The sequence below is a fragment of the Mustelus asterias genome, chromosome 2 (assembly GCF_964213995.1).
Source record: "Mustelus asterias chromosome 2, sMusAst1.hap1.1, whole genome shotgun sequence".
Lineage (NCBI taxonomy): Eukaryota > Metazoa > Chordata > Chondrichthyes > Carcharhiniformes > Triakidae > Mustelus > Mustelus asterias.
In genome coordinates, this window is record NC_135802.1 from 140154130 (window position 1) to 140173001 (window position 18872).

Here is an 18872-nt window from a genome sequence, read left to right on the forward strand (position 1 = left end):
TGCCTACTATGCCAGCAGTCTTTGTGTCAGTGGAAAACATGGCTCTCCATTGCATCATCTATGTCATTGATAAATATTGTGAATAGCACTGATGGTTATGGAGGTTTTGTGGCACAGTGGGTAGCGTCCCTGCCTCTGAGTCTGAAGCTCTGGGTTCGAGTCCCACCACAGGACTTGTTGGCCAAGGAAGGTGCATTCATAATGTAGCCAAACAGGCTGAGTATCAACCTGCAAAATCCTCCCAAGCACACACTAACGGCAGGCGGTAAGAGCGGGAGACACTCCTGGTTAGCTGTGCTTGGGTGTGGAATGGCACCCCCTCAAACTATAAGACTCTTTCGACAGGCTAGCAACCTTTTCCGGGAAAAAAAACTTGCTATTGGAACAGATGAAAGCCTGACTTGTGCACCACTAGATGTGGGAAGAGAAACCACAACAGGCTGTTATTAAATAGGGAGTAGAGGTCTATTCATTCTATGGCATTAGGCTGCAAAGGTGAATGTATCAACAGAAATTTAGGGATTGAAGGTGATTTTTTTGTCACATATTCAAGATAGTTGCATCAACTGCATTCATTGGGCTTTTGATTACCCTTTTAGAGCTAGTTTTTAAGCAATAAAACATACTAATATAACATATTCCCAAAGCTAAAATTGATGCGAAGGCCAGATAAATAAAAATTCAATTTGAGTTAGTTGGAAAAGAAACATAAGTTATAATAGGAAGCGAGGACACAGAGAATGGCAGCAAAATGCTGAAACTGGGTGAAGAGTTTCACTTTTAAAAATTCTGATGTATAATTATGTTGGTGAGCTGAAGGAAAAAGTTTATTTATTAGTCACAAGTAGGCTTACATTAACCCTGCAATGAAGTTGCTGTGAAAATCCCCTAGTCGTCACACTCCGGCGCCTATTCGGGTACACTGAGGGAGTGCTTAGCATGGCCAATGCACCTAACCAGCACATCTTTTGGACTGTGGGAGGAAGCATGAGCACCCAGAGGAAACCCATGCAGACGCGGGGAGAACGTGCAGACTCCGTACAGACAGTGACCCAAGCCGGGAATTGAACCCAAGTCCTTCGCACTCTGAGGCAGCAGTGCTAACCACTGCACCACTGTAAGTAAGAGTGGTTAGCTAGAGCTTGGTGCAGAATGATACCAATGATATGTGTTCAATCCCCTAACCAGTTGTGGTAGTTCATGGATGTCTGCCTCCTTAGCCTTGCCCCATACTTAATGTGGAGTGATACTCCTCATGTTACGTAACTGATTATTTCTCTCTAATGGGGAGAGATGCCTGTGGTCCTTTGTGGACTCCGATTGATTACCAGCCCAGGATGATGGAAGCTCCCTGAGCTGTTTATCAACCACTGTTGCTTTGATAGAAACACTGCTTACTTTTCCAACCTATAATTTTCCACTAAACACTAATGATTTTGCATGTTCTCGATCCTAAACAGGGGGCTCTGTTTCCAACATGTATGCTGTGAATCTAGCCCGGTACAGGTGCTGTCCGGAGTTAAAGGAGCTTGGTCTTTCAGGTTCACGTCCTTTGGCGATGTTCACATCTGAGGAGGTAGGTGACACATTCCAGAGATAGCCTAAATGGTCTGTGTTGTAAGGGCTTGATGAGTTATGTTGGCTTCAGCGTCCTAGGAAGATTAGAGGCACTAACTACAATTTATTGGACTAAGCGCAATAGAATGGAGAATGGGTTGGAGTTATATTGAGGTGGGGGGAGGGGGGGGTGCGGGTGGAGGCAGATCTGAACTGGGAACATTGCAACATTAGGAGCAAGAATAGACTGTTTGGCCCCTTCCAGATTGCTGCACCATTCAATTAGATCATTAGCTGATCCATTAATCTGCTTTTGCTCCATATCATTTGATACCCTGAAATCGATCTCATATAGATGGAAACCCTCCAAGCACAAAGGAAAAAAAAAGACAGGGAATCAATATGAAGTGGTGCCGTGCCTGACAACAGCACAGGAAATTGTTTAATCCACATCGCGATCATCCACAAATGCCATGATAACCTTGCCATTCAGTGAAAGGATCTGGCCCACATATATAAATAAAATAGGAGAGAAATTTAGAAAGGACCAAGGCCCCAAAAAGCATAACATTTAGAGAATATTATAGCTCAGTAGGAAGCCATTCAGCCCGTCGTGAAAACATATGGGTCAAAGGGTCTCTACTGTACTGAATGACTATATGACTCTATATAAATTACGAGCAGGAGTAGGCCATTCAGCCCCTTAAGCCTGCTTCACCATTCAATAAGATCATGGTTAATCTAATTGTAACCTCAAACCCACTTTCCTTTGCATCCCACTATACCCTGTGCCGACTCTCTGACTCTCTTCTGGCTTGTTCATATAATGCCGATTTAAATTGTTCTTCTTCAGACATTTATCCACTTGCCTTTTAAAAGCTAATATGTATTCTTCTTCCACCATTGTTTCTGTTAAGACATTCCATCTCACAACAGCGCTCTGCACAAAAGAAAAAAAAGTCTCCTAATCGCTCCCTTCATCCTTTTGGTTATGTTATAAATTTATGCCCTTTTTACCAACTCACCAACAATGGAAGTAGTTTTAGTTCCCAATTTGCCTTATGAAAATGACATGATTTTGAACAGTTAAACGATACCTTCCGTTATCCCTCTGTTCCAGTGAAAATGGTCCCAGTTTTTCTAGTCAGTCCTCATAAACCTAAACCTCTCATCCCTTGAATCACTTCTGTACTGTTTCCATGGCCTTGGCATCACCAACGTTGCAAAGAGGAGAGTAGAGGACAAGATTAACCAAGAAGTATTGTTTGGTGACACTTCGGTTTAAACAGCCTGTAGTTGGTGGGAGTTCAGAATGACTGAGGGAGATAAGGAGTTCCACAGTTTTGAGATCCTGAGAAAGAATTTCTTCAGAGGAAGAGACCGTGAGAGATTTTCCATGACCTTGTCACTGTTCTCTCCCCCTACATCCAACTTTTATTCCGCTCATTACACAAAACAAAACCAAGCTTGCTCTTGAACCTGTGCACAATGCTGATATTGGCTGCATATTTGCGATTAATAAACCCATTCTTGTAGAATCCAAAATAAGTTATGAGGAACATTACAAATGCACAGCAACATGCCTGCAACATTTTCTTCAAACTTCCAGCATTATTTTTAAAAATTGCACAAAACTTTGTCGCATTTCTTTAGATCTGTCGGATAGAACTATCTTTTTCTAATAGAAAATAATGTCTTAAGTCTTTCAGTTGTAGCTGCACAAATTGGAACATTAAGCAATGTGATGTAGCCAAAGTTATTTAACCAGCCCTCTTGTCCCATAGTGTCACTACTCTGTGAAGAAAGCTGCTGCCTTCCTTGGAATTGGCACCCGCAATGTCTACATGGTGAAAGCCGACAAAAGGTAGGAGAAATGACTGGTTAGTTAGAAAGCAGAATGGCTGGGCTAGTAACAGTTCTTGTCGCCTGGTATCCTTGGTCCACTCCTTATCAACAAGGCCAATATGTGCTGATGAGTCTCCCAATTAAACATGGGAACTCCTAACGTCAGCAATGCATAGTTCAAACGTTGCATGTGAAAATGCTTCGTAAAAAATTTAACTCCTTTCACATGTTTGGAAATGAAGAGTGACTCTATTGCTTCCGGTTTAGTCTTAAAACAGGAATTATTGGAAAAAGGACGATCAAAATCCACTTCTTTTCAATTTGTTGATGGAATGTTAATACTGGGTGTTCATAGAATCATAGAATCCCTACAGTGCAGAAGGAGGCCGTTCGGCCCATCGAGCCCACACCGACAACAATCCCACCCAGGCCTTATCCCCATAACCCCATGTATTTACCCTGCTAATCCCCCTGACACTAAGGGAGAATTTAGCATGGTCAATCCAATCCATGGTCTAACCTGCACATCTTTGGTGTTCCATCCAGTTTACTTCTTAGTAGGCTCTTATCTTAGCAATTTGATACTGGTAGTTGCATGATAAAACAATAATGGGATTATTGACTGATCATCACAGTCAATCTCTATTGTTATCTCAAACTCTCGACAGTCTACAGTAGACCCAGACATGAGGGGAGGAAAGCTGGTCAAGACCTTTGGGAACCATAGGTCCAAAGGCACCTACTTTTCCCAGGCACACTACACTTACCATATATTTTCATCAAATGAAAGAGACTTTACGTGAGCTTAGGCATATTCATAAGTAGGTGTCAGCCATGGCTTAGTGGGACCATTCTCATTTCAACATCAAAGAGCCCAGGTTCAAGCACCACTCCAAGACTTGAGTGCATAATCCAGATCAACATTTCCAATGTAATAATTGAAACATTTAACAAATGCCCCGTTTTCTCTCTCAGGTGGACATAAAAGGTCCCATCACACCTAATCGAAGAAGGACAGGCAGATTCTAGCACAATATTCATCTTTTAACCAATATCACTAAAATAGTTGATCAGTCATTCTCTTTGTGGGATCTTGCTGTGGCTGAATTGGCTGCCACACTCGCTACATTACAGCAGTGCAAAAAGTTACCAAAGCACCATGGTTTAGAACACTTGAAAAAAAGATTGTGTCCACAGTAAATGTTTGAAGTCACTGCCTTCAACATTTTGACTTACTCTGAAAAATGTCACTTGCGGCACCTCGTAGTTCTCTTAGCTGCTGACCTCTTTACTTTAATGATTGTTCTAACACAAGTTCTGAATGAAAAAAGCTTAAATATATTTTATTAAAAGTTTATGATTTATAATCTTATTAGGTAATTCCCCCCCTCACCAAAAAAATCTGAAATTAAAGCACAGTAGAGAACACTGTTAACAGGATCCAAGGTGATTTTTTCATAGAATCCCTAATGCAGCCCATCGATCCTTTACCGAAAACAATCCCACCAGGGTCCTACTATCCCCGCAACCCCACATATTTACCCTTCTAATCATCCTGACACTAAGGGGTAATTTGGCCTGGCCAATCCACCTAACCCGCACATCGTTGGACTGAGAGAGGAAACCGTAGCACCTGGAGGAAACCCACGCAGACACGGGGAGAATGTGCAAACTCCGCACAGACAAGTAGGGAATCGAACCCATGTCCCTGGCGCTGTGAGACAGCAGTGCTAACCACTGTGCCACCGTGCCCGTTGCCCGTGGCAAAGTTGAAACCAAGACCGAGATCTTTTCTTTGTTAAGTAAGTCTATTGACTTTGTTCAGTCTCACGGCTCTCCTCTCCAACACCCAGTGTCCCAGCTGTCCCCTGTTGTTTTGTCTTCAACGTGCTTCATTAAGCAATGCCCTTTACCTGTATATCTTAACAACATACATTAACGAATACTATCTAGAATAGTGAAAGCCGCTTACTTCCTTGACTTTTCAGTGGCTGTAGTCTTTGACCGTGCAATTATTTTTGAAAGATGTTGGAATTTCTTACATTCTTCTTTTTGCTCTAATGAATTAAAATAAACATCAAAATTGCACCTTCACTTCTCGTCGTCAAGCTATAAAAAGAATGGTTTGGTAGTGCTTATTTAGCTCCGATAGTTTACCTATCTATTTTTGGAGCTGCTACCTATGCACATACTAGCTGCTGATGTGCATCAGATACTAATGATTTCACAGGCACAAAGCTATTTTGGTGACCTCATTGCCCAGTGGGAGCAGCATCTTCTGTATTCCTCGCTGGGTCTTTGTTTTTGCCTCTTGGCGCAGGTGTGCAACTCTGAAAGTCAGCCACGTGAGAAATGAAATGCACTTTGCTTATTGAACCCCTACCATTTCTGACCGATCCTTTGAAACAGATTTAGTGCATTGTCAGGCCGAGCAATAGCTGAGGCATCAGCTCACAAACAGAAGAAAATTTCTTCACACTTGTGGTTGAAATTTATTCGACGTGTACACAAGGAACTGGAAGGTTCCCCTGCTTTTTCTTACAATGAAAAAGGTATTTTCTCTCCTTCCATCTTTTGGTTTTTGAAATTTTAAAGCAAAGTATTTGCAAATAATCCGTCCATGCATCGAAAGCGCAATCATTTCTCAAACTTTCCTGACATGGTGATTTGGTCAAAAAGAGTGGGGATTGACATATATTGAGGTCAAATTAAGAGCCTCTTTAGATGATAAATAAATCTAACCCCTTAGGCTAACGCTGCTCCACAATTAAACCTTTCCCCGTTTGAATCTTTTATATACCCCATCTTTGGAAAAACAAATATGCACACCCATTCTCTCTATCCCACTTGCGCTCTTGCAGACAAAGAGAAACCACTTGCTTTAAACTGTGGGTCCTGATGTATTTTCAGAGCAAAGCAAGGAACTCTTGCTCATGTTAACTTGCGCAAATACAGAAAAATATTGCCAAAAGAAGAAAATAAATTTGTCAATGGGATCATGTACTCCAGTGAAATCTGCTTTTTGGTAATTGCTTGGTATTGCTGCTAGAATTTAATTTGATTAACTTAACTATCTAGGGTGTAATACGAAAGAGACTGCTCAACCAATATACAGCAGCGTACAAGAAATATCCAAGTGTTTTTGTTAAAGCAACCCCATATGTATGATTAATGAGTGAAGAATTAACTGGGGAGGTGGTATGTTTGAATGCAAACTTTTTCTAAATGGCTGGTATTTAACCGGTAATCTATTTTTATCCACAGACCGATATGGACTGTGTATCATCATGCATGAGATGGAGATACTGCTTATAATCTCCATCAGCCCCACAACCCTTCAAAGTCTCTATTCTCCAGTATGGCCTCTTGCGCAAGCTCAATTTGCTTTGCTTCATCATTGGCGGCTGGGCTTCCAATTGGCTAAGGCTCTCAGCTCTGGAAATCCCTTCTTAAAACACTCTGCTTCGCAAAATCTCTCTCGCCTCCTTTAAAATGCTACTTAAAACCTACTTCTTTAGCATTTCCTGATGTAGCTTGGTGTCGAACCTGGTTTGAAATGCTCCCATGAGGTGCCAATGCAGTCTTACTATGTTAACAGTTGTTATATAACTTGCTTTTGCTGTAGGGTGAGACCATTTTTGCACTGACGCTTCCATTGCCTGAACAATAAACACTTTGTTTCTTTCAGAGGGAAGATGATACCAGAAGAGTTGAAGAAAGAAATCCAAAGAGCCAAGAAAGAAGTGAGTGTCTTAGAAAACTACCAGATAATAAGCCATTGCTTGCAAAGTGCCGACTGTTTCTTTTGAAGGGATGGAAGTTTTTGCAGTGTGTATGTGTGACAATGCCTTCATGCTAAAGCCACCCACAGTAGCTTTATAAATCTGGACCTTAGATTAGGCACTAACCTTGTACTTGTGCCACAATTTAACATTGGTGCAATCACTTCTCAGATACTATTGTTGTAAGTGCACCCTGTGAATAAGCTTTTGATAAAGCTATCTTCACAAATGCAGCAAAAATTTGGATTTTGTTCTTTATGTATCAAGTAGTTATAATCTTGCATGTACTGCCAGAAAGGAAACTGCAAGTAAATTCAAAGAAAACTTTTAAAAAGGAATCAAAAGATTCTTGAAAAGGAAAAGAAAATGCAGGGATTTTGGGGAAGTGCAGCGGAGTGGGACCAATTGGATCTTTCTCTTCCTTCAAGTACTGTAACATGTCTTAAGAGGGCAGTGGCAACTACGGACTGGTTCAGAGTACTGCCACTGCCTTCTACAGTATGTCTGACCAGGAAATTCAACCACTCTACACCACCTTCCATCAGGCATATTGGAAGGACTTAAAGGCTGATAATCAAATAGCTTGCCCATCTTCCGTGCACCTTCCATGGCCAACAAGTCCTGAAGTGGGACTTGAACCCAGTGCTTCCGGCACGGAGGTAGGAACATTATCACTGCATCACAAGACCACCTCAACTAATTGGATAGTCCCACCAAAGAGCTAGTATAGGAATGTAGACCAAATGTCCTCCTTCAGCACTGTAAGCTTCCATGATTCATCACCTGACAAGTCAGAGATGCCTGTCTACCTGTCTGAAACCCTGATCTTGTCTTTTCATAGAATCCCCACAGTGCAGAAGGAGGGGTCTCAAGCATGCCATCTCAAGCATGCACTGACAACAATTCCACCCAGGCCCTATTCTATAACCCCACGTATTTACCCTGCTAATCGCCCTAACAGTAAGGGGCAATTTAGCATGGCCAATCAACCTAACTCGCACATCTTTGGACTGTGGGAGGAAACTGGAGCATGCGGAGTTTGATAATTAAACTTCCTACATCCAGCATCTGCACGAAAACACTGAAACCAGTACAGATGGATCAGGGCACCATAACCAATTGCTGCACTTCTAGTGAATGTGTCATGTACCTGCAAGCAGTCCATTCTGGGTATGTTTCAGTGCGGGAGCTGGGGAGAGGATGTACTGTGGGTTATGAAAAGCATTACAAAGTATTTTTTCATGTGTTTTCAGCTTAGCTTTACTGTATTCAAACCTTGTGACATTCTTATGTGCCCTTGTCAGAAACCTAAACAAGAGGGAATGTAATTGTCTTCTTAAACATGGGGATAGGGTTCATTGCCATTATTGGAATAACTTTATGAATTTGCACTTCTGATACGGAGCTCAGGTGGAGAGGGCGGGTGTATAAAATTCACGCTGCGTTTACTTGTGGCTTATGACACAATTTCAGCAGCGCTAGGGCAAAGGTGCTGACGTGGCTCCGAGGAAATTCCTTATCCTGGTGGCGAGCTGTTGGGTCGGATTCTCTGACCTCACCCGCAGCTGGGGTTCTGTGGTTCCGCTGCAGTGAACGGAGATTTGGCTGAGCGCCAAATTCTCGCACTGGCGGTGGGGCATGAATGGCCGAAGAATTCCGACCGTTATATTTTTCTTCTGACAAGGTGTGCCTACTTTTTAAAATACCATTGGCTGGTACAGGTAACCTTTTAGTTGCTTACATTGTGATTCATTCTTTTGGATCATGCAGGGCACAAAATTGTTGCTTCACTTGTCTGTACATGAGGGATCAGTGCAGCTCAGAGTAATTCATTCCATAGGAAGTGTTTCTGAGACGCCAAGAGGAAATATTGGCCCTGAAGTTCTGGAAGAGTTCCCCCATACTCTACAACATGGTGCTGGCAGAAAACAATGGCACTTCCAGGGAAATGGTGGAGACCCTGGTGTAACCTAGTTACCCTGATCTCTGCCTGCCTACTGCCAGAGTGGGAAACGTGCAGAATCCGAGTGCCATTTGAGTCCTCACCAAATGAACAACATACGGAATTACATTGAAAGCTGTTGAAAAAAGGCAGAGGCTGACAGCAAAAGTGATCAGGGTCAGTAAAGGTCAAACAAAACTTGGGTGTGGAGGGAGTTGGTGACATACCTTTAGAGTTTATTTATTGGTGTCACAAGTAGGCTTACATGTACACTGCAATGAAGGCTTGCCACATAGTAACGCAAGCCTTTACTTTCTGTTTGGGCACTCACAGCTAACAACTTTTTCTTGCGGTCGCTTCACAGGGGGCTTTGCCTTTTATAGTCATCGCCACTGCAGGAACTACAGTGCTGGGAGCCTTTGACCCTCTGAATGAGATTGCAGACATCTGTGAAGCACATGGGACCTGGTTCCACGTTGATGTGAGTGTCTAGCATATTTGAACTGGTAATTAGGAAGTCTACAGCCTCTTATGAGGATGATAAGGATGTGCAATTTCCTTATCGCCAAAGGTTTGGACTTAGGAACTGTGTGAGGCTTTGGGGAAAGGGAGCGAGCAGGAGAAGCCCTTCTACAAGAGGTGGTTTCAGTTAAGAATCATTGGAATTGTGCAGATTTTAATGGCATCATTTGATTTTTATTTTGGAAGCATGCTAAGGAATTTATTAACGTTCCTCAGTCTAAGTGAGAGAATGGGCTTGAGAGGTCAGCATTTTCCGATCCTTGCCTGCTTACAGGATTGAACTTGACCTCATTCGTTTCCTGCAAAACTGAATTTATTTATGGAAAAACTGGATGCTAGCTACTTCCAGTTACAGATATTTTCCTCTGTCTGTGAGAGCTTGACCAGCATAGTAAAGACAGAGGTCTCACTGTGAGTTTTGGCAAGTCTGACAGTGACAGAAAATGGAAAATACATCATAAAGGCCACTAGTAGCAGATAAATGCCCTCCAAAGTTAAAACTCTCAACAGAAGAAATCAACTTTAATAACAATTGCAGCATTTTAATTAAAAGAATGTATATGAATAGCTGAAGATTTTGTTTAAAACCTTAGATTATGCATATACACAGAATTCATAAAAATACTAACAGATATATGGGAGTGAGTTCAAGCCTGCAAACTCGCTGTACCTTCAACATTGTTGTATATCTTGCAGTGTTCTTCCTCCAATATAGTGTATATTCTATAATGTGGTATATATCTTTTAATGTTGTGTATATAATTGTCTTTGTCCAGGCATCATGGGGAGGTGGCGCATTGATATCCAGAAAACATCGTTCTCTTCTGAATGGTATCCACAGGTAAATGAAACTTGAGTATTTAATCTTGACTGAAAGTTATAGCTGATTTCTGTAATAGGCCCTGTATTTGTTCTTGTCTGTAAGTGTGAAAGCTTTATCTTTTAAGTATCTCCTTCCTTGTACTGTTTTCTGCAAAATAACACAGCAGGAGTTGGGAGCTCCCCACCCGATATGCCAGTTGAACAGTTTCAGTCAGTAACCTCATGACCTGCCTCACTTTCTACTGACATGTATTCTGGTAAATGGCTTCTCAGCATTTGCAGGGTAACGAAGCACAAGTTTAGTTTGGCCCTCTTTGCCCTTCTAAACTCACCATGTTCAAGATTTTTTTAAAAAGTAATGCACTTTGTGTATACTTGCAGTATTTGCAAATTCAATATATTGTGGAGTATTAGAATTGGATTAAGATGAGATCTCAGGATCTATCTCCTGGTCTGGCTTCTTTTTGCTTCTACACTGCAGAGTGAGGATTTTGTTGGTGGCGATAATGCAGCTGGCCGGTGTCAGCAGAACTCAAATATTACAACAAAGGTTCAATTCATGGGATGAGAGATTGTCCTTTTAAGGAGAGATTGATTCGAAAGGGCCAATACTTTCTGGAGCTTAGAAGAATGGGAGATGATCTCATTGAAACATATCGGTGGAATTTTACAGCCTCGCTCGTCCCAAAACCGTAAAATCCCACCCGAGGTCAACAGCCCTTTCCATGTTCCATCCCTTGCCCGCTCCGATTCCTGTGGCAGGCGGGGCGGTAAAATTCCAGCCATACAATTCTGCAAGGGCTTGGTAGGTTAGATGCTGGAGGACCGTTGCCCCTGGCTAGAGAGTTTAGAACTCTGGGATCATAGACTCAGGATCAATGGTTGCCCATTTAGGACTGAGATAAGAAATAAATTGCGAATCTTTGGTATTTTCTAACCCAAAAGAATGTGGATTCTCAGTTATTGAGTAGATTCAAGACTGAAACTGATGGAGTTTTGGACAATTAATGAATCAAATGAAATAAAGATAGAGCAGAAAAGAGGAGTTGATGCAGATGATCTCAGTGAACAGCTGATTGGGTTCAATGTCCCCTTTTCAATTTTTTTCTAGTGCTGGGGTGATTTTGTTTTTAGAGTGTGAAGCCCCTTGGCCATGAATGCACCATAATTTAAAGAGGCCAACTTGTGTGTTATGTCTGTGGGAACCTTCTGGTTGCATTGTGGCTGCGGGTTTAGAGAGAACATTGGCCAAATGGCCTACACCTGCTCCAATTTGAATAGGAAAAGATTAACTAAAGTTACTGTTGGTCCTCTTGAGATTGAATGTGGGGAATTAATATTGGAAAACAAAGAAAAGGCAGGGGCATTGAACAATAGCCTTGTGTCTGTCATCACGGTTGAGGACTTAGAAAACTCCCCAAACATTCTTGAAAATCAAGAGATGATAGAGAGGGATGAACTTAACATAATCACCATCACCAGGGAATGGGTGATAGGGAAACTATTTGACCTAAACGCTGTTCGGGTACCAAATCAGAAATCTTCAGTATATTGTGAAGCCAGACAAGACCCAACAATTCTTCTATTTTGGCATTAGAATCATAGAATCATAGAAACCCTACAGTGCAGAAGGAGGCCATTCGGCCCATCGAGTCTGCACCGACCACAATCCCACCCAGGCCCTACCCCCACATATTTACCCACTAATCCCTCTAACCTACGCATCTCAGGACTCTAAGGGGCAATTTTTTAACCTGGCCAATCAACCTAACCCGCACATCTTTGGACTGTGGGAGGAAACCGGAGCACCCGGAGGAAACCCACGCAGACACGAGGAGAATATGCAAACTCCACACAGACAGTGACCCGAGCCGGGAATCGAACACAGGACCCTGGAGCTGTGAAGCAGCAGTGCTAACCACTGTGCTACCGTGCCGCCCATTAAAATGAGGGTAGGATACTTCATTCCAGGTGGGATTCTATTGACAAACCAGGGAGTTTTTATCAAAATAAACTTTATTTAACAACACAGTTTAACTATAACAAATGAATTGGCTCAACTTTTAATAATTGAATAGTACTTAAACATGACAAGATGCAATTCTTAACTGCTAACCTATCACTGAGTTCCAATCAAGTAAAAGTTCCCTTACAGACTTAAACCCCTCTTTTATAATTAGTTAACAAAGCACAGGCATACTTGCTTGTCATAGTCCTGGAGCTTTCAGAAAACCTCGAGAGAGAGAGAGAGAGACCTGTTTCTTCTAGCAACTGCTTGTATTTTAAAATGAAAATAAAATTGTTTTGTTTCTGCAAGCTTAGCTCCTCCCATTAATCACATGACTTTGTCCCTGTCATAGAATCATAGAATCATAGAAACCCTACAGTGCAGAAGGAGGCCATTCGGCCCATCGAGTCTGCACCGACCACAATCCCACCTAGGCCCTACCCCCACATATTTTACCCGCTAATCCCTCTAACCTACACATCCCAGGACTCTAAGGGGCAATTTTTTTTTCAACCTGGCCAATCAACCTAACCCGCACATCTTTGGACTGTGGGAGGAAACCGGAGCACCCGGAGGAAACCCACGCAGACACGAGGAGAATGTGCAAACTCCACACAGACAGTGACCCGAGCCAGGAATCGAACCCGGGACCCTGGAGCTGTGAAGCAGCAGTGCTAACCACTGTGCTACCGTGCCGCCCCTGTCAATCAACCTAATCAAAACTCACATGTCTCTGCATACCTGGTCTAAAATCCCAGGAAAACCTAAATAAACAAAAGGTCCATTATTTCTACAAAGTAACACATTCCCAGCTAAAATCAGTTTTTCACCTGCATTCTTAGTATTGGCTGCATGTTAACCAGACAAATCGATTCTTGTAATAAAACACTTCCTTCTAAAGCAACCCATTTACACATAAAATACATCGAAGTAGCACAGTATCAACACAAAGCTGACAAGTCCCCAGGACCGGGTGGTCTGCATCCAACAGTCTTTAAAGAAGCCGTGGCACAGACAGTAGATGCATTGGTTTTAATCTCCCAAAAGACTTCAGATTCTGGAAAGCTTCTAATGGATTGGAAAATAGCAAATGTAACACCTTTAGTCAAGTAAGGAGAAAGTAGAAATTACGAAACTATAGACCAGTTGGCCAGTATCTTTCATAGGGAGAGTGCTAGAATCCATTATTAACAAGGTAATAGCAAGATACTTAGATAATCACAATTTGATCAGGCAGAGCCAACCTGGTTTTGTGAAAGGGAAATCAACCCTAACCTTAACTGACCTGCTAGGGTTTTTTGATGAAGTAGCATTCAAGGTGGATAACGGGGAACTGGTAGATGTGGTATACTTGGATTTCCAAAAGGCATTTGATAAAGTACCACGTCAAAATATAAGAGTACATGATGTAGGCCGTAACATATTAGCATGGGTAAAGGATTGGTTACTAACAGGAGGCAGAGAGAAGAGATAAATGGGTCTTTTTCGAATTGGCAGGTTGTAATTATTGGAGTGTCGCAGGAATCACTGCTGCTTCCTCCACTTTTTACAATCTATATTAATGACTTGAATGAAGAGAGTGAATATATTGTATTAAATTTTCCGATGACACTAAGATAGGCAGGAAAGTAAGTTGTCAAGAGGAGGTAAAAGGTCTACAAAGACATAAAGACAGGGTAAGAGAGTGGGCAAAATTTTGGCAGATGGAGTATTACTTGGGGATGTGAACTTGTAGAAAAGCAGCATATTATTTAAATGGAGAAAGATTTCAGAGCTCAGTGGTGCAGAGGGATTTAGGTGGACTGGTACATGAGTCACGTAAAGTTGGAAGGCAACCACAATAAGTGATTAGGAAGGCAAATGGAATGTTGCCGTTTATTGTAAAAGGAATGGAATACAAAAAAGAAATATTTTACGACAGCTGTACAGGGCCTTGGGGAGACCACGATTGATATTTTACAACCTCGCTCGGGTGAGGCTCATAAAATCCTGCCCGAGGCCAATGGACAATTCTGTTCTGCGAGCTGTGCCCGTTCCGATTCCGGGGCAGATGTGGCGGTAAAATTCCGGTACACATCTGGAGTACTGTCCACAGTTTTGATCTCCTTATTTAAAAAAAAAGGTATAATTGCTTTAGAAGCAGTTCAGAGAAGGCTCACTTTACTCATTCCTGGGATGAAGGGGTTATCTATCTTATGAAGAAAGGTTGAACAGGTTAGGTCTATACCCATTAGAGTTTAGAGGAATGAAAGGTGATCTTATTGAAATGTATAAGATAGGTTAAATACCTGGTGTGTGCAATTCCCTTCCATAGAAAGCAGTAGAGTCTGGGTCTTTGAATTTATTCAAGGTAGAGTTAGACAGATATTGTGAGTAAGTGAGTCATGGTTACAGGGGACCGATAGGTAAGTGGAGTTGAGACAACAGCCAGATCAGCCATGATCTTCTTGAATGATAGAGCAGGCTCGAAGGGCCAAATGGCCTACTCCTGAATACTATGTTCTCACTGTCCTTTAAGATTAGCCTAATTCAACCATATTGCTAGGCACTTTCTTCACTGAAATCTCCTCCCGCTGTGAATATTATTGCCCAAATCTTGCTGCCGTTCACGTTGGTGGAATCTTACATTCCTGTCCACGGCGCACTCCCGCTGCGGGTTTCCCAGTGACAAAGGGTGTGTTCAATGGGAAACCCCATTGACAACAGCGGGACCATAAGGTCCCACCACCAGCAAATAGCGTGCTGCCAAACACGCTGCAGAGAGGGAGCAAAATCCTGCCCCATGGCCCAAAGGGAATCGCATAATTATCTCAAGAGAAAAGTATTTTCAGAGCTATGGGTAAAGGCAGGGGAGTGAGACAAGCTGAGAACAGAGAGATTGGCCAAATGGTCTCCTTCTGTATTGTCACCATTCTAATAATTATATTCTCTGGTCCATTCTGCACTAAGCTACACCTCATCCTTAGTGACTTTAATATCCACTTGTCCATTCTCATCTCTGTTGACTGTCTTGACCTGCTCTCCCCTTTGAATCTTACGCTCCAAAGTGACTGCACCACTCATACTTGACTACCCTCAATTGCATGATCATATGTGGCTTTGAGACCTCTATCATTGACAGAACCCTCTTTAAATCCTTATCTCCCACACATCCTCCTGATAACACTGTCTAATATTGTGAGCAGTTTTGGGCCCCATACTTAAGGAAGGTTGTGCTGGTCTTGGAGAGGGGGTCCATGGAGGTTCACAAGAATGATCCCAGGAATGAAGGGTTTGTCATATGAGGAGTGGTTGAGGAGCCTGGGTCTATACTCGTTGGAGTTTAGAAGGATGAGGGGGGGGGGATCTAATTGAAAGTTACAGAATACTGAAAGGCCTAGACAGAGTGGACATGGAGAGGATGTTTCCACTATTGGGAGAGACTAGAACTCGAGGGCACAACCTCAGAGTGAAGGGAGGTTCTTTAAAACTGAGATGAGGAGGAACTTTTTCAGCCAGAGGGTGGTGAAGCTGTGAAACTCATTGCCACAGAAGACTGTGGAGGCCAGGTCATTGAGTTTCTTTAAGACAGAGATACTTAGGTTCTTGATCAATAAGGGGATCAAGGGGAGAATGCAGGAGAATGGGATTGAGTCATGATTGAATGGCGGAGCAGACTTGATGGATTGAATGGCCTAATTGTGCTCCTATGTCTTATGGTTTTATGGTCTTATCAAGTAGCACTTCCACCTATTTCAGGTGAATCCAGCCCTGTCGGGTCATTGCAATGTTTTGATCGGTTCTGCTACTTGAGTGGCATGATCTGTTTATTTTTCTTCTTCAGGGCTGATTCGGTCGCCTGGAATCCACACAAGATGCTGATGGCCGGTATCCAGTGCTGTGCTTTTCTTCTGAAGGACAACACAGTGAGTATTCATTACCGCCTACAGTCCATCAGACACCGAGGCTGGTGAAAAGCACTTGGAACTCAATCCAGACCAAAGGAAATTTTAATGAACTGACACACGTCTCTACTTGTCAAACCCTTAAGTGTCAGCTTGCTTTCGCCTGGGACACAAGTGTAGGGATTTATGACACTCTTCTTACTCATTTTCACACTCTTGATTATTTTAAACTTTTGATTGCTGGGCCCCCCACGAGAATTATAATTCAACTAGTTTTGCAGGAGAAGAGTTAATGTCAGCATTCAGAGTATTCCCACCAGAACCAATCAAGTTCATACCAAATACATGAAGCCAGACAAGGGGGAAAAATGTTGATATGTCTGTGCACTGGTTTTGGCACTGTAACAGCTGTTCCCTCAACGTAAAGTGGTACATTTATAGTTTAGTTCCCAAGATTAGAGAATAAACACAGACAAATCCTGGAAATTGGCCAAGTTACTGATTGCATTTAAACAGTGTCAACAGATCACGGAACCTAATCACTGATCACAGTCCTAGGTTCTCCCACTTGGACTACACCCTGGTTTTTGAGAATTTCTGGAACTGCCTACTCCAGATGTGCTGACAATATTCCCCGATAACAGCTGCACACGGGTTTCATTGCACCTCAGGATTCAACTGATAAAAGTCATATTATTGACTTCATGCAAGGATAGGTCGGTCATTCCTTGTGCTCGGACGGAAAAGATCAAGTTCCTGCTCCTGGTAACTTGTCCACTACTTCACGCTAGAACCTGTGTGTAAAAATAGAATCTGGTTCAGTTGTGATGCCCCCCAAATTTGGCTCTGTTTGTATGCCCCCCTCGATCAAAGTCCACTGATAATCAGTGTCCATACTCATGGACCATAAATCCATTATATAGAATTGCTTTAAGAATCACCGACCACCTCACTGATGGCTTGTTGCTAATGTTACAAAGCCCTTTGTCTTGTGCTTCACCGATGCCAATTAGGTTCAAATGGACAGTTGAATCTTTTTTATAATGAAAGGCAAGATTGTATATATTATTCAGAATAACCTGATGGATAGGATCCACTCAGAGAATGTAAATTGCAATGTAATTGCTATACCCGTGTCCACCTTTGTTATTTGATAACAATTGCATGATGAAAGTTTAATTGTGAAACCCAATTCCAGCTACAGTAAGCAGTGTCAGAAGAAGGGTTTATTTAGCTGGCTCCCTTTAGCTGCTTCACAAACAATAGGTTGAAGTTTGAAGCAAAAGTGCCTTGGGCACTTATAAGTTTAAGTTTATTTATTCATGTCACAAATAGGCTTATATTAACACTGCAATGAAGTTACTGCAAAAATCCCCTAGTCGCCACACTCCTGTTTGGGCACACTGAGGGAGAATTTAGCATGGCCAATACACCTAATCAGGCATGTCTTTTGGACTGTGGGAGGAAACCGGAGCACCCGGAGGAAATCCACGCAGACACTGGGAGAACGTGCAGACTCCACACAGGCAGTGACCCAAGACCGGAATTGAACCTGGGTCCCTGGCGCTGTGAGGCAGCAGTGCTAGCCACTGTGCCACTGTGCCGCCCAGCTGACACTTTTAACCAGTGTCAGCTTTAACTGGTTTGATCATCTTCAACCAGTGTCAATGTTAACCAGTTAATTAATTTTTAACCAGCATTAGCTTTAATCAGTTTGCTCATCTTTAACTGGTGTCACTTTTAACCGGTTTATTCAGCTAGTTTTGTTCTGTGACTGGCATGAATTCAATAAGAATTTAACAACATTTTTTAAAAATCAGTAATTAACGGAATAGCATTTTTCTTTTATTATTTAAATATAATTCTCGTTAATCTTATTCCTTTGTTTGGTTTTCTCTAATATTCACTACTGAGGCTGCCGTTTATTCACACCCAGGGCTTTGCACAGGCACCAGCAATTCTGTAGCATCTCAAGCGGACATTTGCAGACAGGTTAACAGTGCATGATCAAACTGATCCTCTCCTCATGCCATACCTAGGGAGCACCACTGAGTGGCGCTCCTGGGAGTGGGATCCCTGACAGTGGTTTTGTTTCCTTGAGCCTGTATATGCTGAAAATTATTGTAGGGCCGTCTGCTGCAGTCACAAGAGAGATCAGCTAAATCAGCACAGAATGGGAACGCTCCCTTGCCCCTCCAAGTCCTGCCACCACCATTATTTTTACATTGTTATCGTTACAGAACTGATCCAGGCAGACTTGTATCAGATATTATACAACATGCTGATAAATGTGGGCTGGAATTCTCCGACCTCGCTCGCTGGGATCCTCCGGTCCCGATGCTGTGAATGGAACTGTGCGAGAATTCTTCGTTCTCGCTGGCAGCCATGTCGGGGCGTACGGCATCAGAGAATTCTGCTGTGGTCTGGCCAAAACCTGTTTGGCCTCTGCCCATTGTAAAACAGCAAAGTAGGAAAAGCCTTGCAATTAATGAGCACCATTCATAACCTCA

General features: G+C 42.5%; 1 protein-coding gene across 1 annotated transcript in view; it reads left to right on the forward strand.

The window, feature by feature from the left end:
• Window positions 1-18872, forward strand: part of LOC144511818 (acidic amino acid decarboxylase GADL1-like) — a 95710-nt gene that overhangs the window by 43833 nt on the left and 33005 nt on the right. The window contains exons 6-11 of the mRNA XM_078242172.1: window positions 1461-1576; window positions 3342-3421; window positions 7091-7145; window positions 9491-9607; window positions 10425-10489; window positions 16302-16383. Coding sequence (XP_078098298.1) covers window positions 1461-1576; window positions 3342-3421; window positions 7091-7145; window positions 9491-9607; window positions 10425-10489; window positions 16302-16383 — 515 coding nt within the window. The remainder of the gene's footprint in view (window positions 1-1460; window positions 1577-3341; window positions 3422-7090; window positions 7146-9490; window positions 9608-10424; window positions 10490-16301; window positions 16384-18872) is intronic.